General features: G+C 39.1%; 1 protein-coding gene across 1 annotated transcript in view; it reads right to left on the minus strand.

Moving 5' to 3' along the window:
• The window catches only part of LOC121955966 (nesprin-1-like), a 109,495-nt gene extending 87,065 nt beyond the window's left edge, over window positions 1-22,430 (minus strand). The window contains 25 exon segments of the mRNA XM_042504064.1: window positions 275-390; window positions 2,026-2,356; window positions 3,497-3,657; window positions 5,804-6,505; window positions 6,602-6,760; window positions 6,877-7,044; window positions 7,371-7,472; window positions 7,598-7,735; window positions 9,048-9,200; window positions 9,324-9,529; window positions 9,685-9,781; window positions 10,030-10,198; window positions 11,068-11,180; window positions 11,303-11,467; window positions 11,643-11,780; window positions 11,879-11,992; window positions 12,701-12,801; window positions 13,080-13,279; window positions 14,518-14,714; window positions 14,925-15,017; window positions 15,098-15,175; window positions 15,363-15,458; window positions 18,175-18,236; window positions 21,906-22,010; window positions 22,338-22,430. Coding sequence (XP_042359998.1) covers window positions 275-390; window positions 2,026-2,356; window positions 3,497-3,657; window positions 5,804-6,505; window positions 6,602-6,760; window positions 6,877-7,044; window positions 7,371-7,472; window positions 7,598-7,735; window positions 9,048-9,200; window positions 9,324-9,529; window positions 9,685-9,781; window positions 10,030-10,198; window positions 11,068-11,180; window positions 11,303-11,467; window positions 11,643-11,780; window positions 11,879-11,992; window positions 12,701-12,801; window positions 13,080-13,279; window positions 14,518-14,714; window positions 14,925-15,017; window positions 15,098-15,175; window positions 15,363-15,458; window positions 18,175-18,236; window positions 21,906-21,981 — 3,935 coding nt within the window. The 5' untranslated portion in view covers window positions 21,982-22,010; window positions 22,338-22,430.
• Between the last annotated feature and the right edge of the window lie 835 nt (window positions 22,431-23,265).

Raw genomic sequence — 23,265 nt, forward strand, 5'->3', positions numbered from 1 at the left:
TGCTGCTAATGCAGAACGTCCTTAAAGGAGAACCTGGACTCTATGAGTTTGAGTTAAGTCGGAGTTTATCAACATTCATGCTCACAGTTAACAACTAAATATACACCCCATATATCATACACTTTCATAGAACCATGCATACATTAACAAACCATTAAAAGTAATTATTTTCCCATGTTTTTGTGTCAAAGTGACTCATGGGAATAACACTTTTTTTCTAAATTGACAGCTCTTCAAACAACAAAAAAGGAAGAATTAATATACAAACACATACCTATCCAGTGCTTCCTGTTCAGAGAAGTGTTCTTCCTGTGGTGGGGCGACTGTCTCCGGGATGACGGTCCACTCTGCCTCCTGCTTGGTCTCCACACTGTCACCCCTGACAACCGCCTGGAAGATAGTAACAGTCCACTGAGAAAAGGAGGAAGAGATGGAACGGCGATCCTATCCAATTACTGAGGATTAGTGCCCTGCAGCTGGTGCTGTGTCTTGTACAGGTCAGTCACAGCCAATCAAACTGCAGAGTTTTTTTTCTAACCAGGGACACTCAGGGAAAGGACACTTTTAAATGTAACGTATAGAGTAAATCAGATTATTTAGGGTAATTAAGATATGCTACATACAGAGTCTAATATCATTAGCATTATACCTCCAGTCACATTCGGTTTGTGTTACCATTTATTTTAGCAAGTTTTCGCTTTTATTCTTTAATTCCTACCTGCAGGAATCAAAGAACAATGTGGTAAGTAGTAATCAATAACTTTAAATTTCCCCCTTTTTTGCGTCAGCATCCTGAACAAGGCAGTGTGCAGAAACATGAAAATGAAAAGACTGCATCAGGGTTATTGTGGAGCAAGAACAGTGAAAGTATATTTGGGCATCAAAAATACAATTTGTCATTGAAAAAGGAAACAATGGCACTAAAAAAATCATTAGGCATTAAAATTATTTTATTCTACTGATATTGTTTTGCACTCTGATGTGATTTCCAATGACAACTTCCTGATTTTATTCTTCATGTCACTCTTTTTCCAGTGTCTGGCAGCTTTTTTCCAATCTTTTTTTAGTTTCAACTTTCTGTCACTGTTTTGGCATGCAGTGGAGGAGTTTGAGGGGAGGGGCAAGGACAACATAAATCACATATAATCTGCATACTGAGGAAAGAACCTCTTTCTTCTGGAGGACAGAGCAGACTGCAGAATGAAAATAAATAAATGAATAAATAAATAAAAAAATATAAAAATTAATAATAACAGTAATGTAATAATTTTTAACGCCTGTGTTTTTATTTTTTGGTGGATTCTAGGTGCTGTATCATAGGCAAGTGGACTTGCTTGAGTTTCTCTCATCTGAGTAGCTTCTTCAGTCAAGAACTGAACAACTTCCAGTTCCACTTCCAGTTGGTGCTGGATGAGATGTGAAACATCTTAAGAAACTCAAGTAGGTCCAGTTGTCTCAGATATACCACTTAAAATTACCATGACCTGAATGATAGTCTTCATTAGCATTGTTTGATGGAATTTTTTCAATGCCAATTTTTCCTTTTTCAATGCCAAATTTTATTTTTGATGTCGAAACATACTGTCACTGACTGTTTAAGCTTCATTGCTTATTAATATGACCCTATTTTATTTGATTTAAAGCATTGACGTTATTTTCTTATTAGAGAAGATTCTAACTGCCTGACTGGCTTGAATTATGATCTACTATTGAGTGTGGACATGTGTGGACAATGTTATTCGCATAGGAAACCAGAAGCTGTGAAATACAATCCAAAACTGAAATGAAATCTAAACTTCTTCTAAATCACAGTGACTGTGTGCTAAAGGAAAGGCAACTAAAACAACTTCCATGCTGACCACACACTATAGAGAAGCTATTATGTTACATTGCTTATTAGTAGAATTTTAAAACAAAATTTAAGGTCTTAAAACTTTCAAAATGCAATACCTATTTCTGGGAGCTCACGAGACTGAAAAAATAGAGAAAAACATTTATGAAAGCACTCATGTGCACCCCTCCTACCTGTACATGAGCCTGAGTTTGCTGGTTGCTCTCTGTGATGTTCAGTAGACGTGCTTTCAGATGCTGCTCTTTGGCTCGAAGCGACGGCTTTAGTTTCTTCCCCGACCCGCAGCCACTATGTTGTGTCAGGTCACCCTCACTTTGTGTTGGGACGTCCCGAGCTTGCAGCTGAAGGATATCAGCACAAAGCTGAACTGACCCAGCACAACACACAGGTGAGATGTGTTGTTGGCTGTCCACGCTTTGTTCCTGTGGGAGATTGTTGCTCTGCTGTGTGTCGCCCGACACGCCAGTCGCTCTCAGTGGGGTGCTTCCATAGAGCTGCCGTCCCCTGCTGGTTTAAAAAGGGTTTATCAGAGGGAGGTCGGGGACAGTCAGTTACAACCACTCAGTCACTACAGGGATCTCATTAAGATTAATAAACTGGAAGGATTACAGGGTGGCAATCGTTAATAAGTAAGCTGTCTGCTAAAATTAAAAAATGCAGTTCAACTTAAATTTGATTCACAGTTTATAGACACTACAGAAAATGTTTAATGTGCTACCTACCAATAGATGAATATAAAATAGCAGAAATACCCATGAAAGTTTTGTTTCTGAATTCTTTTTTTTTTTGATAATGTAACTTGAACTTATATTTGAAATATGAGCTGAAATGTATGTTTACATGCACTAAATACTTAAAGCACTTAAGGACAGACTTCATAAGAGCACATCCAAGGACTTTTCAATGAATACAAGCACCTATTTGGGGAAAATCAAGCACTCAACTTGAGGTGACATCTTTGTCAGTATTGCTAAACACCTACAACCTGTAGAACACCTGACCTACTCTACGACATTTTATTTTATATAATATTCAAATTTGCCCGCATTTACTGTTCATCCCATGACCTCATAATTATTCACTTTTTTGTTTTACATTTGTTTTTTGCTTACTGACCTTAAAATGTGAAAGATGGTCATTAAAATAGTGTAAAAAAAACTTGAGGTACCACATGGCATCAGGTAAAATATGATCTTCTCTACCCACGATCTCCTCGAGTGGAGAAAGATTTATAAAATGATCTCTTAAAAGAATTTCTTATTAACAAAACATCCATGCTGTAATTTTCCTCAGGGTGACTAAAGTTATTCTTTTGACTTGCCATTTTCCAGAGAATCGTGGTACATTGATAAATTTGAGTACTGTGCAAAATAAATACTTATCAGGGTTTTTTTCTCTTAACACCACAGACTTCAATACTTTTAATTTCTAAAAAATAGCCCTGGACACATCTCAAATTCAGTCATAAAGCAAACCCAGTTGAGACCGTACCAGGCTGAGGAATGACATGAACGACCTTGGATTTGGAGCAGACATGCATGAAAGTACATCTAAGAGATGTTGATCTTGTTATTTCCTTCTTAAATGCTGTCATGTCTAGTATATTGCAGCTTATGATGCAGCATTTATTTAGTAACATCTTACCAGTCAGATGGCAGCACTGTGTCACTGGCTTGTGTTTCCTGTGCTTCATCTGACTCCCTCAGTTGGTCTGTTGCCAGGCACGAGGACTGTCTTGGCCTCAGTGTTTCACACAGCTCCTGGAGCGATTCAACCTCAACAGATTCAGCTCCATCCACGACGACCTGGGAGGAATGTCAACTTCTGAGAAACTGAAATCAAGTATCTTTCTGATCTTTTGCCAGTTTGCCAAACAGCACAGTCAGATGTTAATGCCATGTTACAGAGTTATGACGAATACCTGTTGCTGCAGCAAAAAGTCAGGGTCAGTTTGGTCAGTGGCTTCGTGCAGAGCGTTAGTTTGCGTTTCACATTGCACAGCAGAAAATGACTGCTTTCCCTCTCTGATCTTAGACCATAAGATGGGAACAAAGGTGCACATTTCTCTGCGTACATCCTGAGTGTGACACAGACAAGCAGATAATGACATTTAATGAAAATGAAAAAATGTAAGTGTTGACAAGTTATCAGGATATATCATAGCTGTTAGGGGCTAAAATTAACAAGTAAAATGCTGAATTCATTGAGTTCTTCAGTAATGTATATTTGTTATAGTGTTAATGGTGGCATACTTACGGAAGTAAATGTGAGCGATATGTATTTTAAAAAAAAGCAACAGCCACTGAATACTTAATATTGATATTTAACACCACTGAATTCATAGCATTGAAATAGTCTACTTTGATACAATTTATCTGAATGTATTTTTTCTAAATTCAACTCTTAGAAATCAAAATATGAAATTTCTTGATTTTCAGTTTCAAAAGCTGAATTTGAATATGCAGTTCATCAGCTGGATGAAGTGTCGCGTGACCATCTATTTTTTTGCCCAGTGGAAAGAGACGTTTTTAATTCTGCTGACAGCAACATCTGACACATAAGCTAATGTAACTAGTGAGCATGCTGCAGCTGATAACTAGTAGTCAGCTGGAGATGCTTGATAGGCACAAGTGTGAACAGCGATGTGTCTTGGCTGGTCCCTTGGGTTTTTGGATAACCAAAACGCATGTTAATATCAGGTCTAAACAGGCTCTACATCTTTGGGTATAAATGTTGGACTTGCTTTTTTCTAGGATCAAATTACTGACAGGCTGTGCTCTGATAGGACAAAGTTGGTTCGATTGCGTTCAGGCTCAGTTGCTTACCCCGTCCAGGGTGGTCTGGCTGTTGCTTTTTTTCAACTTTATGTTTTTATGTCAGAATTTAACCAAAAATCAATCTGAATTGAATATTTTTCTTCTTGTTGTTGATATTCTGAAACTTGAATTTTTGGATCTGAATTTGTAAACACAGTTTTTGAAATTGCAAATCAAGGCATTTCATTTTTGAAAGAGATTCAAAGAGGTGAATTCAAAACAAATAAATTCAGATACATGTTTTTTGAAGTAAAATTTTACAATGTCATGAATTCAGTTTACATTTAAATGTTAAGTATTCAGTGGTTGTTTAATTACTTATTTCTTGAATTTGCTTACATATTCTAAAAATTACAATATTGTAAGCAAAGCAGTTAAATGAAACCTAATTGGATATTATTTATTATGTCATTGTTTCAAAAAATAGTTTGACATGTTGCAAAAATACACTATTTACTTTCTTGCTGAGAGTTGTGTCAGAGGCTTAACACAATTTCTCTCTCTAGTTAGTGTGAGTCTCCTGTGTACAGTTCCCATCGTACCTCCCACTGCTTTCTGACTGAGTTTGAGAGGAGCATCAAGTCCTGGAGCTGGGGCCCAGTGCAAAAGGCCCCAAAACCCTCCACAGCACCGAGGAACTCCTCCAGGATGGCAGGCTGCAGAATCTTTAAAGCCCTCTGAACAGAAAGACATAAAGCTGGACAAACATGCAAGGACAAAACTGGCAGCTATGCAAAGCAGAACATCACAGACCTCTGAACATTGTGTTCTTATTCTGAAACTAAAATTTTGAGTTTCCAAGGTCTGGATGTTGTTACATGTAAAGCATTTGTAATTTTAAGCATCTGATAAGCAACGAACGTATAGAAAGCTGGCTTTACAGTCACTTTGAAATAGATCACATTTAGTAGCAAGTGCAATGGTAGATTTTTGGCAAATGATGGAAAAAAAAAATCGGAATATCAAGACATAGATTCTTAGTTTCCGTAAATCACTATAAATATTTTTTTCTTTACTTTTTTTTTTAAATGACAAGACTTTTTCAAAGATGATATACTTTTTTTCCCAAAAACTGAAAAATCTGTTTGGTTAAGTAATGCCTTTATTTTCCATCATTTAATGTTTAAAACTGTACCTGCTTCCTCTTCGCTTGTGACGCTGAAATCTCTTTGCCACCAAATAACTTGATGGCTTGCTGGATCCGTCCTTGTAGACGAAACCTGGCCTTCTCCAGTCTGCTCCTCGCCATTGACTGGGCTTTTGAATGAACTTCACTGCGGACCATAACTGGCGGCTGTGGAGATGCTTTATCACTCTGTAGAATGTTTGGTTGCCCTTTTATTCTGGAAACTGGTGTATGAGTTTGTGAGGGGGGTGAGCTTTCAACAGGAGTTTGGATCAAAGCAGGCAAAGGTTGATCATTTTGACTCGGACATGAAGCCTGAGCGAGAAACTTGGAAAATGGCTGAGGTTGGATCATGGGCTCAGATTCTGCTGCTTTTACAGGTTCATTAAGAGGAGAGTGAGTATGAGGTACCAGTTCCTTCAGTGGTTGAGGCAGCGTTTGGATTCTGACATGTGGTATAACAATGGCCGGCTCATCCTGTGTGTACACGTCCTGGGTTTTAGGCCAACCCTGGGGAACTCTTGACTTTTGTTGAGGCGTCTGAGGTGAAGCCTGATTTGGGTCCTGGGTCTGCAGCATAACATTCCCAATCTGGTCTACATGTTTGGTTCTGGCCACAACTAAAAAGCCTGCCTCTGGCTGTCTCTGTGTCTGATGGGCTGTTTCAATGTGCTGCTGAAAACCGAGGGAGCTAAACATTCCAAGAATCTCCTAAAAAATATTAAACACACAAATCAGATAGTTTAAAAAGATTATGAGTAACAGCTTAAGAGGTGAAAAAGTGACCACACTCTGATATAAACTAACCTTGCAGTGGGAGCCTGCTTCTGAGATCCTGTCCTGCATGCCGGAAGTACAGAGGTGCTGCAGAGGAGAGGTTTTCTGAACTCGCCTTACAAGGTCCTGCAGATCCTGTCCCTCAGTTACAACCTGGTTCTCCAGCTGCAAGCCTCGAGAAATCAGCACCTAGAGAGGATTATACAGAATACTCTGTGTTATGTGCACTGTATTGTTTACAGTGGTGCAATGTAACTGAACTAATGTAATGACTGCAAACTAATGTAAAGTTTGGGTTTGCTGACTTTGGCTGTAGGTTCCAATGTGGAGCGTCCTCTGTGCTGTTTCTCTTTAAGGTGCTGATAACAGTCCAGGGCCTCTGTGCTCCAGCGGTCCAGCTCAGCCAGGCGACCCTCCAGCCCAGACGCAGCCCGCTGCAGCTCTCCGCAGGTCCTTTCTGCCTCAGAAACCATCTGTCGTACAGAGACATGCAATTAGGACAAAGCAAATCCTTCACTTATCATTCTGCAACAAAGCACAGCAGCACTTTGCACACAGGATGACATATCAATGACAAACCTACAAGATTTACAAAACGATTTTGTAAATCTTGTAATTGCACCAATGGCTACAACTGCAGTGCCTCCTCTCTCTAGTTTAACGATTGGACAGCACTTGATGTATGTTAACCTGTGCACTTGTTCAATAAAGCTTCAGAATGGGTTTAGTCAATAACTGCAAAAAGGAATGCAGCCAGTTGAAAAATCATCACAGTCGATTAGTTTTCATGGCAGCGTACCTGTGGGAGAGTTTGCTGGAGGTTTTCTATCTGGGTTGTTTGAAAGTCTGGGGATGGACTGACAGATGAAAGGTCCACCTCTGCCAACCTTTTACACATGAGCTGATAAAAAGTGTAAGAGGCAAAAATAGTGAGTAGCTCTGGCACAGAAAGATACAAAAACCAGGGCTTTGTTTGCTGCTGATTTTCATCTACCTATACTTTCATTAATTTGTAACTTTGCCAACCTGTAGTTTCTGTCTGCTTGCCTTCAGTTGGACTGAGGACACCTCGAGTGGTTGCCTCAGTAGCCAGCTGGCCTCCTGGGTCAGTGAGTGCACCATTTGAAGACACATTGGACTGACACTGGGCTCCGATGACACCTCCTGAGAAAGACATGTTTCAAGGCAATCAACCGTCATTAATATTTGTATGTCCTGCTATCCAGTGATATAAAGTAAATAAGTACATTTACTAGAGTACCACGCTTAAGTACAATTTTCAGGTATTTGTAGTTTAGTTTAGTATTTCAATTTATGTTACTATGTACATATACTCCACTACATCTCACACCCTGGCCACATTATCACCTCACTGCACTGCTGTGGCACGCATGCTAGCAGTGTTCACACAGACAGCATTGCTGCTGGGGAACTACTGTACTTCCACAAGTCACTGCATTGTCAACAACACGGTTATACAAATATTTTACACTAAAGTTCCTTGTCTTTGCAAAAAAAGGGATTTTATCGACATCGTCAGAGGGCTTTGATTTAAAACAGAAATAGGAAAGGTTGGGTTAAAAAGAAATATATATATATATATTTCATGTCTGTGACAAATGAAGATGTTGAAACTGTAGTTAAAGGTGATACGATGTCAATACAACATTCAACATTTTCACTGTCTAGTTTTTACTAGAAGCCAAAAAAGTGAGACTCCTATTCTCTAGAATTTAAGAAAGCTGAGGAGCAGTCGAGCCGTGACTGAGAGCTGCTCACACGGGCACTTTGGCTGCACCAACCTGTTAACAGGGGTGCTAAAAAAAAAAAAAAAGGATCTGCAACACACGTACATTGCTCGTGCAAGCAGTGTGGCCCATGCATCAGATGCAAATACTGTACTCTTAACTCCACAATGTTTACTTCAGTAATTTCAGTTACTTGCTAGTTGGCAGATTCAGATTAAGAATAGTGAATATAATTAACAAATTTATTTCTTATGTATTATTATAGATTAAACTAACTGTTAGCAGATAAAGTAGTAAAAATTTGTTCCTCTTTTACGATTAAAATATCAAAATATCAGTAATAGGAATCTAATTATATAATATACTTCATTCTGAAAGGGTAATTCTTCATCGTAAGTACTTTTACTTTTGGTACTTTGTAAGGTACTAAGTAAGTTTTGATGAAAAATCTTCTGTACTTTTACTCAAGTAACATTTTGAATGCAGGACTTTTACTTGGAAGAGAGTTTTTCTACACTGTGGTATTGCTAATTGATCTGAGTACTCCTTAAACAGCGGCTGTTTTACTGTGTTTAAAGTTAAGTTTAATGTCACATTCAAAATTAAACAATAGGTCTTGAGCTGAACACTTTTGGTTAAATTATGAACATTGTATTCATTAAATCTTAACTGTACCTTCATGTACAGTCTGCGCTCATGTGGAAAAAACAGCAAGAACGCATACTTACGAACATTGTCCTCTTCATGCATTCAGCCCACTGCATGTTGACTTTGCTGAGTTGCTCGATCAGAGCAAGGCTGGTCGAAGGTTCTGTCACTTCAATGAGCAAGTTCCCCGCCTCATTTAACTTTGCCTGACATGACGTCCACTCACTCATGTCCTACAGCAACCAAACCAAAACACAGAATTATAGCTGCAGCTTTGAAACAGTGGACATTATAGTGAGTGTCATAAAGAAATCGTTTTGAGTTATTCATTAACAGAATTCCAGACTAGAGATTACCTTCGTCCCCACAACTGGAGACTGAGCACTGGAATGTATCTTTTGTCCAAGCCATGTCTGTAGAGAAGTGAGGCACCTGTCGTAAGTCTCCCATGCAGACACCACTCTTTCCATCGTCCCTTTCACAGCCGTCACAGCCTGTGTGACCAACTCAGCTTCACTTTCTACTTCCTTCACCTGACGGGTAATAAGCTGGGAATCGTTGCCTGGGAGTGACAAGTGTTCAGAGATGAAATCTTGATTTATTAAAAATTTAAAAATCTTCAAGAATTATATTATCTGCAGAGAACACGACATAGCAGAGATTAAGCTTGGATTTTGTGCTAACAGGACTCGTGTCACAGACACACTCAGCTCATACCTAGTGCTGCTTTGCTGGTGTAAGCATCTGCCTTCTCCTTCAGGTTTTGGAGAGCATCCATCAGAATTAAAAGCAGGCTTTGGCGATCTACTGTTTCCTGGACAACAACACACATAAGTCATCTTTTTTCTTATTTTTTTAGTTAGCATACTTTGTCAGATGACTCACTCGATCTAAAAAATGCATCATTTTATAAATAAATGCTGAATGTATATATTTTTTCCCTCAAACCTTTGCGAATGAGCTTGAAAGAATACCTGTTATCTCACAATAGTGTGTCTGATACTAGCATGTTTCTGCAACTGGTGCAGTCAAGTTTTATGTCCTGCTCTTTCAGATACTTACATGCCAGTCCTGCAAAAGCAGAAGTACTTTCTCCTGAGATCTGTAAGGAGTTTTCCAGGTCTGAACCTTAGCACTGATGCGGCCCAGGAGATCCAGTACAGTGTGACGGGATTCCCGGTAATCCAACTTGATCCCTTGATACTTGGCTGTGACTCGGATATTGGTTAAACTGTTTCCAGATAAAGAAGGTGTTAATTCATTGTTTCATTTTTTACTGATGCTTTTCATGCAAGAGATTTTAAACCATAGTTAGTAACTTTTATGAAAAGCTGACTTTTTCATATTTACAAAAACTGTCATTATATAGACACAGGACTAAATGAGACAAACTGTGAAAAAATATCATATTCCTCTGCCTACTCTATTCCCTTGTAGCTCCTCTAATGACATTATCGCAAGTCCATCAGCGCTGAGGAGTCTCCCACACAGCTGTCAATTATGTCAGTTGCTGCTTGTGGACAGCAACTGTCAAACTAGGCAGCGCTGATCAAAAATGAATAGAGATTATGTTACTGTATTGCATATTTATCACCTCAAATGTTTTCAGAAATGTGGCAGAGTCACAGTCTTTCTAATTTTACAGCTAAATAATGTTTTTACGAAAACATTTGAGGAATATGGGGAATTCATTCTGGTCAGAAATCAGCCCAATTATCTGCAGAGGGCTCTTCATCCCTAAAACAAGCAGACCTGGAGATTAAAACCACTAGAAACACTGCATAAAGCAGATTCACAAATGGCCTTATCTAGAGCCAATGTTTGTTTTGTTGATTCTGGGCTTCTGTAGAAACATGACTGTGCAACATGATCTCCATCGACAAGTACCCACTCCCTATATAGATATAAAAAGCTTATTTTAAGGTAATGAAAACACAACGGTTCTTATTTAGAGGTGATTCTACACTAAAGAAAACATACTCATTATATTAACTCTGCCAATGTATCCCCCTAAATCCTAAACACAAGACCTTTTAACATCAATGTGAGAATATTAATAAAATTCAGGTAAGACAGAGGTTGAATAATTATGTAACATACCGTCTTTTTATCTCATCAAACTTTTCAAGGGGCACTATTATGTTCCCTGAATTATCCGTGTTGAGATAGGTATCAAGGATTTTGATGTTGTAGCTCATCTCTGTCATTAATGTCTGAAAAAAATGCAGCAAAAAAAGATTATTAGAAGTTTCATGTCACGAACACTGAAAAAACTTTAGATTTTTAAAAACAGGAAAAATCAAATCTGTTCTGCAGTTTTAAAATCAAAATTAACCTTCTGAGTGTCTTGTTGAGCTCTTGCTTCTTTAGCAGCATCTGCATGATCTTTCACTCTGCCTCCCTCCTCTGTCAGCGCTGCCTCTGCACGCTGCAGCCACACGACAACTGAGTCCAGAGGAGGAGGAAGCCCTGAGTCCAGGTCTGTTTTACATCTCTGCAGCTGGGGAACAACACACATACACAACGTGGTTTAAGCACCTGGGCAGAGTGCTCTGTAAGCATTTCTCATTCATCTGGAGAGATACAAAGGAACTGAATCAGTAGGAGCCATTTTCCAAACTAAAAGCTATGTTGGGAGCAAATAATTGTCCCATTTTGTCTCATCATTTCCTCACCTCCTGCTCCAGACGATCCCACGCTGTTCTGAGAGCACACTGCTCTTGGCTCAGCTCAGGGCAGCGTCTTATCGAGGCGAGGAGGGTCATCACCGGTCTCCTTTGCTCAGTGAAGGAGCCAGAGAGGTTCTGAAACACCTGATAAGCCAAACACAGTAACAACAAACAATCACTGTACAACAATACAGAATAATACACACAAATGAATATTTTCTTCTTTGAGTTTTTGTGCTTACATTATATTTTTCTGCAAAACTGGATTGCTCTGCAGCCGTCCATGCCTCTGACAGTTCCTGGTAGGCTTGCTGCAGCCAGCAGGTCACCTCTGCTGCTCGCTCACTTGGAGAGACCTACATTTAAAATAACAGAAACTGTCACTAACTACACTTCTGTGTTTACTGAGGTGAAGACACACGTAAGATGTTTGTGCTAGACTCATGCAGACCTAACAGCTAAACTCAGCTACAATTTGTTTCACCTCAATAAAGTCTATAATTTCTGACCTCTGGAAACAATAGCAGAAAAACATTTTTAAAATGTAAGCCCCCTGCAAAAATAGCCATGCATCTTATAAACAGCCAAATTGAATTCAATGCATTACTGTAGATGCAGTCCTTGTGAAGTGGCCCATTGAATTGTTTGCTAAAATAAAAGCCCCTTAAATTTGTACTTAAGTACAGTACTTAATTGAATGTACTTAGTTACATTCCACCACTGAAACTGACTTTTTTCCTGGTGTGTGCCTGGTGTGTGCCTGGTGTGTGCACCTGGCGTAATGGTGAAACAGCGATTGCAGGAGTGAAGTGAGCAGGCAAGTTCCCAGGTGAAAGAGAAAAGGGTTGAACCAGAGGAAACAGCTGCACCCAGCCACAAGAGGAGAAGAGGGAAAACAATTAACACTTTCAGGCAAAAGACTGTGGGTCCAAGCTTGAAATGGGGAAGACAAGCAGCATGAAACAGCTTTATTGCTTTGCAAATATAAACTTTCAAGATATTTGTAGTTCAATGCAGTCAGTTCTGCAGTGAAGGCGATTAAAAGTAGTGGTTTGTTTGTCTACCTGCAGATGGTCATCAGGTGCCGGCATGTCATTGGAGTATTGTAAAAACTGGGCCACATAAGTCATAATGGATTTCTCATCAGGGTCTTCAACATCAATATCTGGGGTTCAGGAAAATACACAGAACACTTTATACGACATTTTCTTAAATTAAACGGAAGCACAACCAGTTTTAATTTTTTTGCTTAAGAAAAATTAGAATGAAAATAATATAATACATCTTTTCTCTTTACTTCCTAGGAGCAGTAATTCATCTTTTTTCCCCAAAAAGTCAGGTCAAGAATTCGCGGTGAGTTTTTTTCTGATTGGTAACAGTAATTTGTCATGCTTCCTGTTATTTATAAATATTGTGATAGCAATGTTTCTTAGTAAGCCTCACCCTGGGGCTCCAGCAGTCGGGGGATGTGGAGCTCCCTCTCGGCCAGGTGAAACGCCTCCTCCAGGTTCTCCTGGTTGCTTCTGGACTGAACCAGTGAGAGATCAGCCAGCTGTGGTCTGAGAGAGCACAGGATGGCCAAGAAGGCCTCTCCACTTCTCCAGCTCGACTTAAAGTTCCTCATGCTGACGGAGCAACCAACCCTAGAGAGAAAAAGACAGGTGGACAAGAAAAAAAAAGCCAAAAAAAAAAAGAAAAGGGAAAAAGACAGTTGCTTGGATTAGTGGTGTCCAGTCCATGGTACGAAGACTTTAACGCATAGAGAAACCAAACAGGGTCTGAGCCAGTCTGTCTTGAGACAGCATTTTTTTGTGTTGTTCGTCAGTCCATCTGTCCGTCCACCCCATCCTCGTGAACATGATATCTCAAGAAAGCCTTGAGGGAATTTGTTCAAATTTGGGACAAATGTCTCCTTGGACTCAAGGATGAACTGACTTTAATTTGGTGGCTGAAGGTCAAAAGTCGTAGTGAACTCAGAAAACATGTTTTTGGCCATAACTCAAGAGTTCATATGCTCATTATGACGTAATTTCTGGGGTGGCCCGTTGAAAGTCGAGGTCTTGATTCATCAGTCGGAGATCCTCGGTCGACTGAGATTGCTTCTGTGCAGTGAACTTCTGGGGACGTTTTGGAGTGAGTTCTTTTGACTGTAACTCTACTCTCTGCAGCTGCGATATGCAGGTAGCAGCATGGAGTGAGAGAGAGAGAGAGACCGCACCTTAAGGTGAAGAAGAAGTGAAATTACAAGACACAGTCTCTGGCTCTAGTTGATATCTAGTGTCAGCAACAATGTTGTTGGACATTTGCGAGCCTTCATTAGCACCGTTACCTTGTTTACTATATCGCGTGAATGCTGCTGTCACACGTCCTGCGAAGCCTGTTCAAACTTTAAATCTTTGTGTGGAAAACAAAATGAATCACCCAGTATTTGTGTTGAACAGCCAAATCTGATTCAACTGCCATAATTCTGAGTTAGGTACAGCCCTAAATATTTCACATAAATGTATAACAGGATAAAAAGGATAGGGTGATGACATTTTATATCCAAGGGGTCAACTTCACTGATCATTATAATGTTTTGCAAAAACACTCTTCTGGCCATTAATCAACATTATATTTGGTGGACATTTGGTGACACCAATCTTGGGTGTCCAACTTGAAACTGTGCTGACTGTAAAGATCTTCTATACAATCGATCTGCTGCTGGGAGGGAAACTGTGTGTTAAGCATTCAAGCTTTCATAGACATACATGTAAACTGTAACTCTGACTTGACAGGGTCGGTAATTCTAGTTTTTATCTTACATCAAACCTCCTTTTAAAATTCAACAAGTATATCATGCTTTTGCTTTAAGCATTCATATACATGGTAGATAACCTACTTTTGGCATTGGTCCCTGACCCACATGAGCAGGGCCTTCTTGGCGGATATTCGGAAACGTCTGTGGAGAGGTGACGTCCGGCCTGCAGGGACTGGACTGGCTGGGACTGGGCTGTCAGACCAGGAGTCCAGGCTGGTCAGAGAGTCAAGGGAGGAATGACAAGAGTTGAAGGAGAGCGTGCTGGCCAGCTCCTCGATCTAAAACAGAGACAGTAAAACAATACGTAGTTGATTTCAGATTATCAGTATTAACAATATTTTGTCAGTACAGTCTTCAAATATTTCACTTAAGTATCAATGATGCTGTTGCGTTTTGTTTCTTGTTTGTCTTGTTCTCATCCTACTCTTTTTTTCACAACAGCAGTCGCAGGTTAATATGTTCTGCAATAGTTTATGATTGGTACTCACATGACAGTGGAGGATGATGGTCCACACAAGTCCGAGGATGATGGAGGGCCGTCCATCTATGATATCTGGGATGTTTATGTTCACCAATTTGATCTAAACCAACCAACCAAAACAAATGTTAAAAACAACACACTGGACAAAGAGATACCATGTGTTTTTGTGGAGAAACGTACAGATTTTTTCTTGAGAAAGTTCAGTGCTGTCTCAATGTTGGCCCTGTGCTGGAAAACCCCTCGGCCCCTTTGTCTTTTCTGTGGAGATAAATCAGAACTTCAGCTTCATTGTGATAATTACGTTCATGTTAGCATGTTTTTATGCTGTTTTGGCTTTTAATTTTTTACCTCCCCAAAACTTGTCTACTGATTAATTAGAGATCTCTCAGAGGAATTTGGAACCTGTTCAACTTACTGATAACAGAAGCACGTTGTTGAAACTCACCATAGGTTGACCACTCATCACCTCCAGCAGGTCAAGCAGATGTGACCCATCTCTGAGGTCAGAGAAAAGGTCTGACACAAATGAGGGAGGGCTTCTCTGCAACAAAATGCACAAAATTTAAGTCCTCGAGATTCATCTGCCCAGTTGCATCAAAATAAAGGAGTGGGTGAGTTCAGGTGAAAGTTATTATCTATAATTAATTTCTCACTGAGTATCACGGGACTGATTCAGATAATGACTCACACACATAGTCAACAGTCATAGTCAATTGTATATCAAGAAAATCACAATAAAATGGCTTACATCTAAGTACTGTCACGCACAGAGGCTGGAATATGATGAAGGATTAACGCCATGTTAAACAAAAGAATTTGAGATCTAGAGAATAAAGTCATAATATTATGAAAATTATGTCGGAATTTCAAGAATAAAGTTGTAATTTTGTGAATGAAGTTGTAATATTATAAGAAAAAAAATCAGAATTTAACGAGAAAAAAAGTCATAATCTTAAGAGAATAAAGACATAATTTTACATGAAAAAAGGCATAATTTTACGTGAATTAAGTTGTATTTTTACAGGACAGGGGATATTATATTACGGAAATAAACATATTGCAAGTAAACTATAAAACAGGTGCGAGCACAGGCAGCCTCCTTGGCATCTACTTTCCCCAATGTCGTGCAGTCAACAGGTAATGCTGTAAAATTACAACCTTATACTCATAATATTACAACTTTTTTTCTCAGTCAACTAAAGAAAAGTAAGGCTCATGTCTATTATGTAGCTGGTAACTGACAGCTAGCAGCACGCTTCTGCACCTTATTGTCATGTGCTGTGTGGAATAACAGCAAAATCAATTTATCATCTTACTTCATTCATTTGGGGTCTTGTAAAATATCAAAATATTAGACAGCTGTGTATAAATAACCCTGGGTCATATTTGTTGGGGAGTGGTGCTAAATCATTCTGTGCAAAACAGAAAGTTGTTCAGGGTTTACGCTTGTCATGTGGTTAAAAAGTAAAAGGCTGATGGAGAAATATTTCTTAAGTGCATCAGAAAGCAAAATGACTCCTGGGAAATGTGATGTGGGAAAAAATCAAATGCTGTGTATCAACATTTATTTTGGACAGACACAATATTTTAAATGCTATTCATATAACCTTTACAAATAATGCAAAAAGTCAGAGCTTACAAATTCTGTCTATTTCCAAAACTTGCTGCAATGAAACTGTCACTCAAAAGTTTCTGGGTCAAAGCTTTAGGCCAAATCACAACAGTGAACGCTGTCCTCTGGACATCAAGGAAGTATCTCCTGTTGGTGGCTGTCAGTGATCTCAGATTGGTGTAACAGATGGCAGGTTATGAACCGGTGATTTTGGAGCGCAGTCATATGGACATGAGGTTATGAGGTGTCTGGGGTCAGATTACGTGCTGTTCTGCCTCACTGACGCACTATTTATACTCCAGCTGAGTGTCACGCAGCTCAAGGTCTCCTTCCAACAAGCGTCATAGTGAGCTGCTTCACTGCACCTCACCGTCTGAACAATGAGTCAGCATGTCTACAGCTCGCTCCATACCATTTACAGCCTGACCACTTTCATTTTCAACATGCTCCAGGTAGTGTTTGCCAAAATATGTTATATTTTAATTCTTGTCCAAATATTGCATCTAGAAAAGCAGTTAAACTCTGAGCAAAACATATATTAGCCCTTTTGATAAGGTTTCCCAAATTAAAGGTAGGTTTTAGAAAATACAGAAGACAAAATGGCTCAAACTTTTACTGAAACATGCGATAAAATAAAAATCCAGCAGGAATTTCAAATACTAGGAAATTCGAAGCCATGTAATAATGTATAAGCCAGTATCTTTCTTTTCTTTTTTGTTTTTACGCTTTACTACACCAAGGGATTTTAAGAATAGACAGTTTCTCTGTTTAGGGCCCTGACACACTGAGCCATCAGTCAGCCATTGGTCGATGTTGGGCGGGTAGCGTCTGTCGTCCTAGTTTTTGTGGTGTGTCTCGCATCATTGGCACTAGGTGACCATTGTCAGCTTTTTTTTTTGATGATTCAGCATGCTGAATCGACGGCATAGTGCGTCGGTGAGAAAAATCTCAGTAAACCAGAAGAGAAACGAATGTGAGGAAAGTAAAACAAGGGATAACGTCAAAAGGTGGTGAGATGGAAAGAGTTATTTCCTATCACGCAGGGGCAGAATATATGTGTTGGTTGGCCACTGGCTATAGTCTTTGCTGTGTGTTCAAGCAAAACTTTTTGGCCAAGACACAGGCGACATGAGACAAAGCAACAGTCAGCATTCATGGCCACTTGTTCATTCATGTCAGTTTGGTGTGTTTGGGCCCATAAATGAGAACTGATGCTGCATGTACACCTGCAGCTTTGTGTATCATGTTCGTTTAGGTCCCTTTCTGCATCACTGCTCCAGCCACTAACACACTCACTCACTAACTTACTCTAACTGCCACAAAGATATTCTCCAAAAGATATAACCTATCTGACATGAATATAAACCTTTGTGTGGGAGCATCTTTGATAAAGCGCCAGGTCTTTATTTAGTTGGAAGTAGTAGAAAGCAATAGAAATATTTTTATACGTTCAAGAGATAAATCTGCAAAAAACATTTTGTCTTCAAAGCCTTAAAAACCCTCCCAGAGCCTCTGATCTTGACAAACAGATAAGTGTGTGCTGCTATTTCATTTCATTCTGGTGTGAGGAGTCATCTTTAGCTAATCCAACATAGGCATATTTTATCTTATAAGCATTACACATAAATAAAACATCTCAACATACCTTAGCGAGTTGAGCATTTATCCAGTTGGTGAACGTCCTTTTCTGAATCTGCTCATGCTCCACTGTCGAGGAAACAGACACAAAAAAATGTTATCTATACACATTCAGAACAAGATGAATTTAAATTAGATGGTTTATAATCTCTGGCATAAAGCAGTCATGAAGTACTGGATGCTGAAATCTGCTTTTGCTGATGATATTTGATTGTGCAACATGATGAATATATAAATCTGGAGTAAAAGTGATTCTTTCTTGGATTTTGGAAGCTTGTGCTTGCTGACAATAGTAACAACAATGACAATAAGTAATTTCTGACAGAATTTCCAATCATAAAGAAATGTTTTATTGTTGTGCAGCTCAAGAATGTAAATTCTTGCATTGCACTAAATGTAGTTGACCTGAGAAGCATCAGTGCCCTTCACACTTAGCATGTTTAATGATGAGAGGCTCCAGCTGCTCTTGGAAAGAGGTCGACCTCGTTGATGCTCCCGAGTAAAACACACACTGTGCCTGACTCTTCAGGTGACATAACAAGGATCTAAAATGTTGTGGGGCAGACACTGCATGAGGTTGCAATTATTGTTTGGTACTTTAAATTGTTGGTATGTATCTGTTGTGCACATGCACTGTGCCAAAGACTTCTCCGATTTCAGATTTGTGGTTTGCTTGATTCCCATTAATATGATTATTGATCACTTCTCATTTTGGGTTACACTAGTAACAGTGTCACATGCATGCTATCATGTTTTGCAAACAGTGAAAAACCACAGTGTTACATGATCTAATGAACAAACCACACAAATGAATTACCAGACTTTCTCTGATCTTCCATGCCTGGAATATGTTGCTGTAAAGTCCATAATAATCCAGAAATGCCGTAAAAGCAATAAGAACCCTGATCCCAACTGCAGGCAGGTTGTAAGCTACTCACCAACATCAGAGGACAGACGGACTTTTCGACCCTCCATGCTTATCACGAATAGTCTATAAATCCGTGCATAATAAGTGAAGATCCTGCTTTAAACAACATATAACTGCCCTCTCTAACACAACGTGACCCAGAGAGGCAGGGGTCCTCTTTGAGCTTGGCTACTGGCTTGGATCTGGCTACAAGACGGGCCGGCTTCCAAGACACTGACAGACATAGACACTGAGGCTGACACACTCAGAGCAAATATACATAGAGACACGCTCACAGCCATGATGAACTCCCACACGGACACACGCATATGGGATTTAGGGCATATATGGTTCTAGAGAGGTACTAGACCAGATCTTAAGCTTCTATTGCCAAAACACAACCTTTAGTATATATAACATTATAAAGGCTTTCCTTGTTACAGTGCTGTGGAAGTGACAGGAAGAAAAATGAATGTCGTTTCAGAAATCACTTTTAGCTTGAAGGGTATATTGACAGGATAAGTGGAGCCAATAATCACCCGGGAACAGATGGATATTACTACTTTAATTATATTGTTCATAGAATATTAATCACTGTATCCGACAAAATGTTGTTCGTGATAATAATTCTGCGTTTGTCATTTTACATTAACCTTAAACCTGCGGTAAATAAAGGAGCCGTGTTTTTATTCACAGGCAATCTGGGAAGCACACAGTCACTCTCAGATTTATGAACTGGCACATGCAGATATGTGCTATTTGTTTAAAAGCGTGTCATGGCAGGAAACTCCTGAGCAGTTTAATCACTCCACTCCACCCAAATCACCTGACATGCCCCACACAAACAGCAGTTAAAGGCTTCACCATATTAACAATAACGTCCTGCTTCAGGCCATTGCCTGATGGCATTAGTCAAATATGTTTTTTTCAGGGCAAATCCCGATCATGGACCTTCACACATGTTTTCAACAAATATAGCGCAAACACAACATGGTGACGTGAGAGAACATATATGTAGGACTATTAACTAAGTAAATGTCAGTTTTAATGAAATACTTTACTCCTACAGTCAAGCATTTGGCATTGTTTTAATTTGGTGCATTGTCAAACTGCATGTGTCTGATATGCCCTGATGTACGCTCCTTTTTTAAAAAAAAAAGTGCAATTATGTAACTGATTACAAACACTGTAGAAACTACAGCTGTATTTAGAAACATACCATCCCACGGCATTACGTAATGACAAATTTCTGCACATCTTGCCATCAGATAAATATTTTTACCTAACATAAGACATAGTAAAATGTATTCCTTTTAATCCATGCAACACTTAGTTCAAGAGATAAATCTTCAATAAAGACAAGATTTGCAAGATTTGTCTTTCAAAGATGAGAAAACAAAATTGGGAGTGCCAGCATATTTGGTAACAAATTACTTGCCCAATGAATAACTATAGTGATTGTAGAGGTTATATTCAATGACTAGTCTATAGCCATCATCATCATTATTACACATAATTGCGCCTTGTAATGCACTGTGATTAAAAACCAGTTTGACGCGGAAATTAAATGTTTCGTCAAATGAATGATGGAGTCACATGCAAGCTTATTGGTGTGAACCAAACAAATTTCCACATGAACAACGATATCATTCATTGTCTCTTCAAAAAATAACACATGTTCTAAGATACTGTGAAACACAAATGACAGAGACTGACCCAAATTAAAGAGAATTGAAATTGAGCAAATATGCATTATTTCTGTTAGTTTAGATTTTTAAACCAAAAATGAGCTATGTTTCAACTCAAATTCAATTGTGAAAATAAAGAAAGAAGCTGCATAAATAACACACTGGATTTTGTAAACTGGGAAGTCCCCTCCTCTGTGTGTGGAAGGGATACAGCTGTTAACTAGATTTTTCAAAATCCCAGAAAAGCCCTAAAATGTCATGTCATGTTCACACATACACTGATCAGGCAAAACATTAAAACCACTGACAGGTGAAGTGAATAAATAAAACTGAATAATGCCATTGGGGAGTGCTATTTCCATGAGGGGGGTTACTTGATCTGCATCAGTGTTTAGGTTGGGTGGTGTGTGTCAAGTGGCACCAACATGGATGCCAGGATCCAAGGTTTCCCATTTGAACATTACAACATAAAACACAAAACTGCATCATTTCTGGGCACTAAACAGACAGTCTACCTTTTGAAACATGGATCAACATCACTTTTCTTATGCTGCATTCAGACGTCTTTCACAAGTATTAAGTAAAGCAAGTCCTAAATAAAGTAAATCTATACAAATATACAAAGTAAATGTAACCTTTGAACCCTCAGCAACTTAGCAAGAAATGTCAGGCAAACTGCAAGAAACTAGTAGATTTAAAAAAAAAAAGTTATAAAAACATCAGGAAAAATGTCCAGAGAACTATATATTTCTAATCATCAGAATTAAATATTTAATTTTTTTGTGTAGAATTAGCACATTTTTGGCAGTTTTTTTTTAAGGTCATTTCATTGTTTTTGGTTTTTTTTGTGGATCTTTTGTGTTTTGTATTGGGGTTTTTTTTACCCATAATTTTCTTCGCTTTTTATTATTAATTAATGTATGGGTTATTTCTTTCTAAGTTGCTAATTGCCTTCTTACCATGTTTTTAAAAGAAATCAAGCCAATGAGCCCCAGTTTCAAAAGGTTAACCTGCCTTTTAAAAAATCCAAGCAGCAACATGTTAAAATTTCTCACTAACACGTCATAGTTTGGCCACTACTGTGATCCCCCATTCAACACATCACATGTTACAACATGTATAAAAGTACAGGAATAGACTGACCTTGGAGGAGCATGTGCACGTTGTCAATGTCCAATGGAATGCCTCCATCGTCTTCCTCTGCTCCACCTGAAGCCATGTGGCCTCCAACCACAGCACGTAATCAACCTCAGAAAGGTCCAGGAGACATGGATTAGTAAATCATCCACTCAAGACAAATCCACAAAAACTACTGAACCAAACAATGAAAAACTACAGTGTTAAACTTTCTTCCTCAGCATTCAAGTAAGCCGCCTCTCTGTCTGATCAGTTAAAGAACACACCCATCCACATTCACACATTACCGCACACTCAGACACAAGTACACACATGCAAACACTTAGACAAAGACCTCACAGAGGAAGAATGAGCAGGCTGTGTGGAAAAGGCCAGTGCCACAAAGCCATAACTGAGATATTCAAAAATAGACTGCCTGGCGACAAATCTTCAACATACCTGTAGCAGGGCTGTCGTCACTAGCGACAGCTAAAGCAGACTGCATTAAGATGAAGAACCCATTAGAGTGTAAACAAATGATGTCCTCAGCTGTGTCCTTTCATATTGGCACAACTCTGCTATGATTGACTGTGTTGATTCCCTTCAAATGGGACTTGGCTTTAGGTGCTCATAAATGAAACAAGGTGCCTCTTGCCTATTGGAGTGTGAGGACAAGCAAGGGTGGAAAGTCCCGCCCACGCTCACAGCAGGCCCAAACCACTCCTGCAAGCTCTCGGGCAAACTTAATATCCTTTGGATAAAAAGTAATCACATGCTTAAGAAATACCAGTCGTTTAGTTTGTTTTTGTTTCCAAATGATATTCTTGCTCTTACTGTTTCAAGAAACAGAAATTTCAAAAATTCCATTTACTGAGAAAGACGTCAGTGCATTAATGTGAAACTGTTCCTTTTGGTTCCTTTTCGGGGTCATGCTAACTCATGACTCTGCAAAGCACAGTAAATGAAAAAAAAATCTGCTTTTACTTTCTCAGTCAGTTTCACACAGAGTTATCATGCTCTTTTTGGGATTTTCCATTCATCTGAGGAGAAACAGGGTGCAGCCACCGTGGAGCATGTTACCCAATGCCATCTTTACCCTTGAGAGTAGTGCCAGTGTTTTATTTGTTGTTTCACTATGGTGAGCAGACAGAGCCGGTGGACAGTCTGTGTGCCACAAAGCAGCTGCACCCTCACCTCAAATTCCCACTTCTGTTATGGCTGTGGCACAAGGGCCAAAAAGCAGAACAGGATCTAAGACTGAATTGTTCCTCTGGGAAATCTAAAACTGTGTATTGCACAATGCCAAGTAAAAAAAACACACTATGATAACAGCGTGTGATCTAAATTGCGAGTGAGACAAGGTTTTTTTCCATGTTTAAAAGGTTAT

Source organism: Plectropomus leopardus, chromosome 16, assembly GCF_008729295.1.
Source record: "Plectropomus leopardus isolate mb chromosome 16, YSFRI_Pleo_2.0, whole genome shotgun sequence".
NCBI classification, from domain to species: domain Eukaryota; kingdom Metazoa; phylum Chordata; class Actinopteri; order Perciformes; family Serranidae; genus Plectropomus; species Plectropomus leopardus.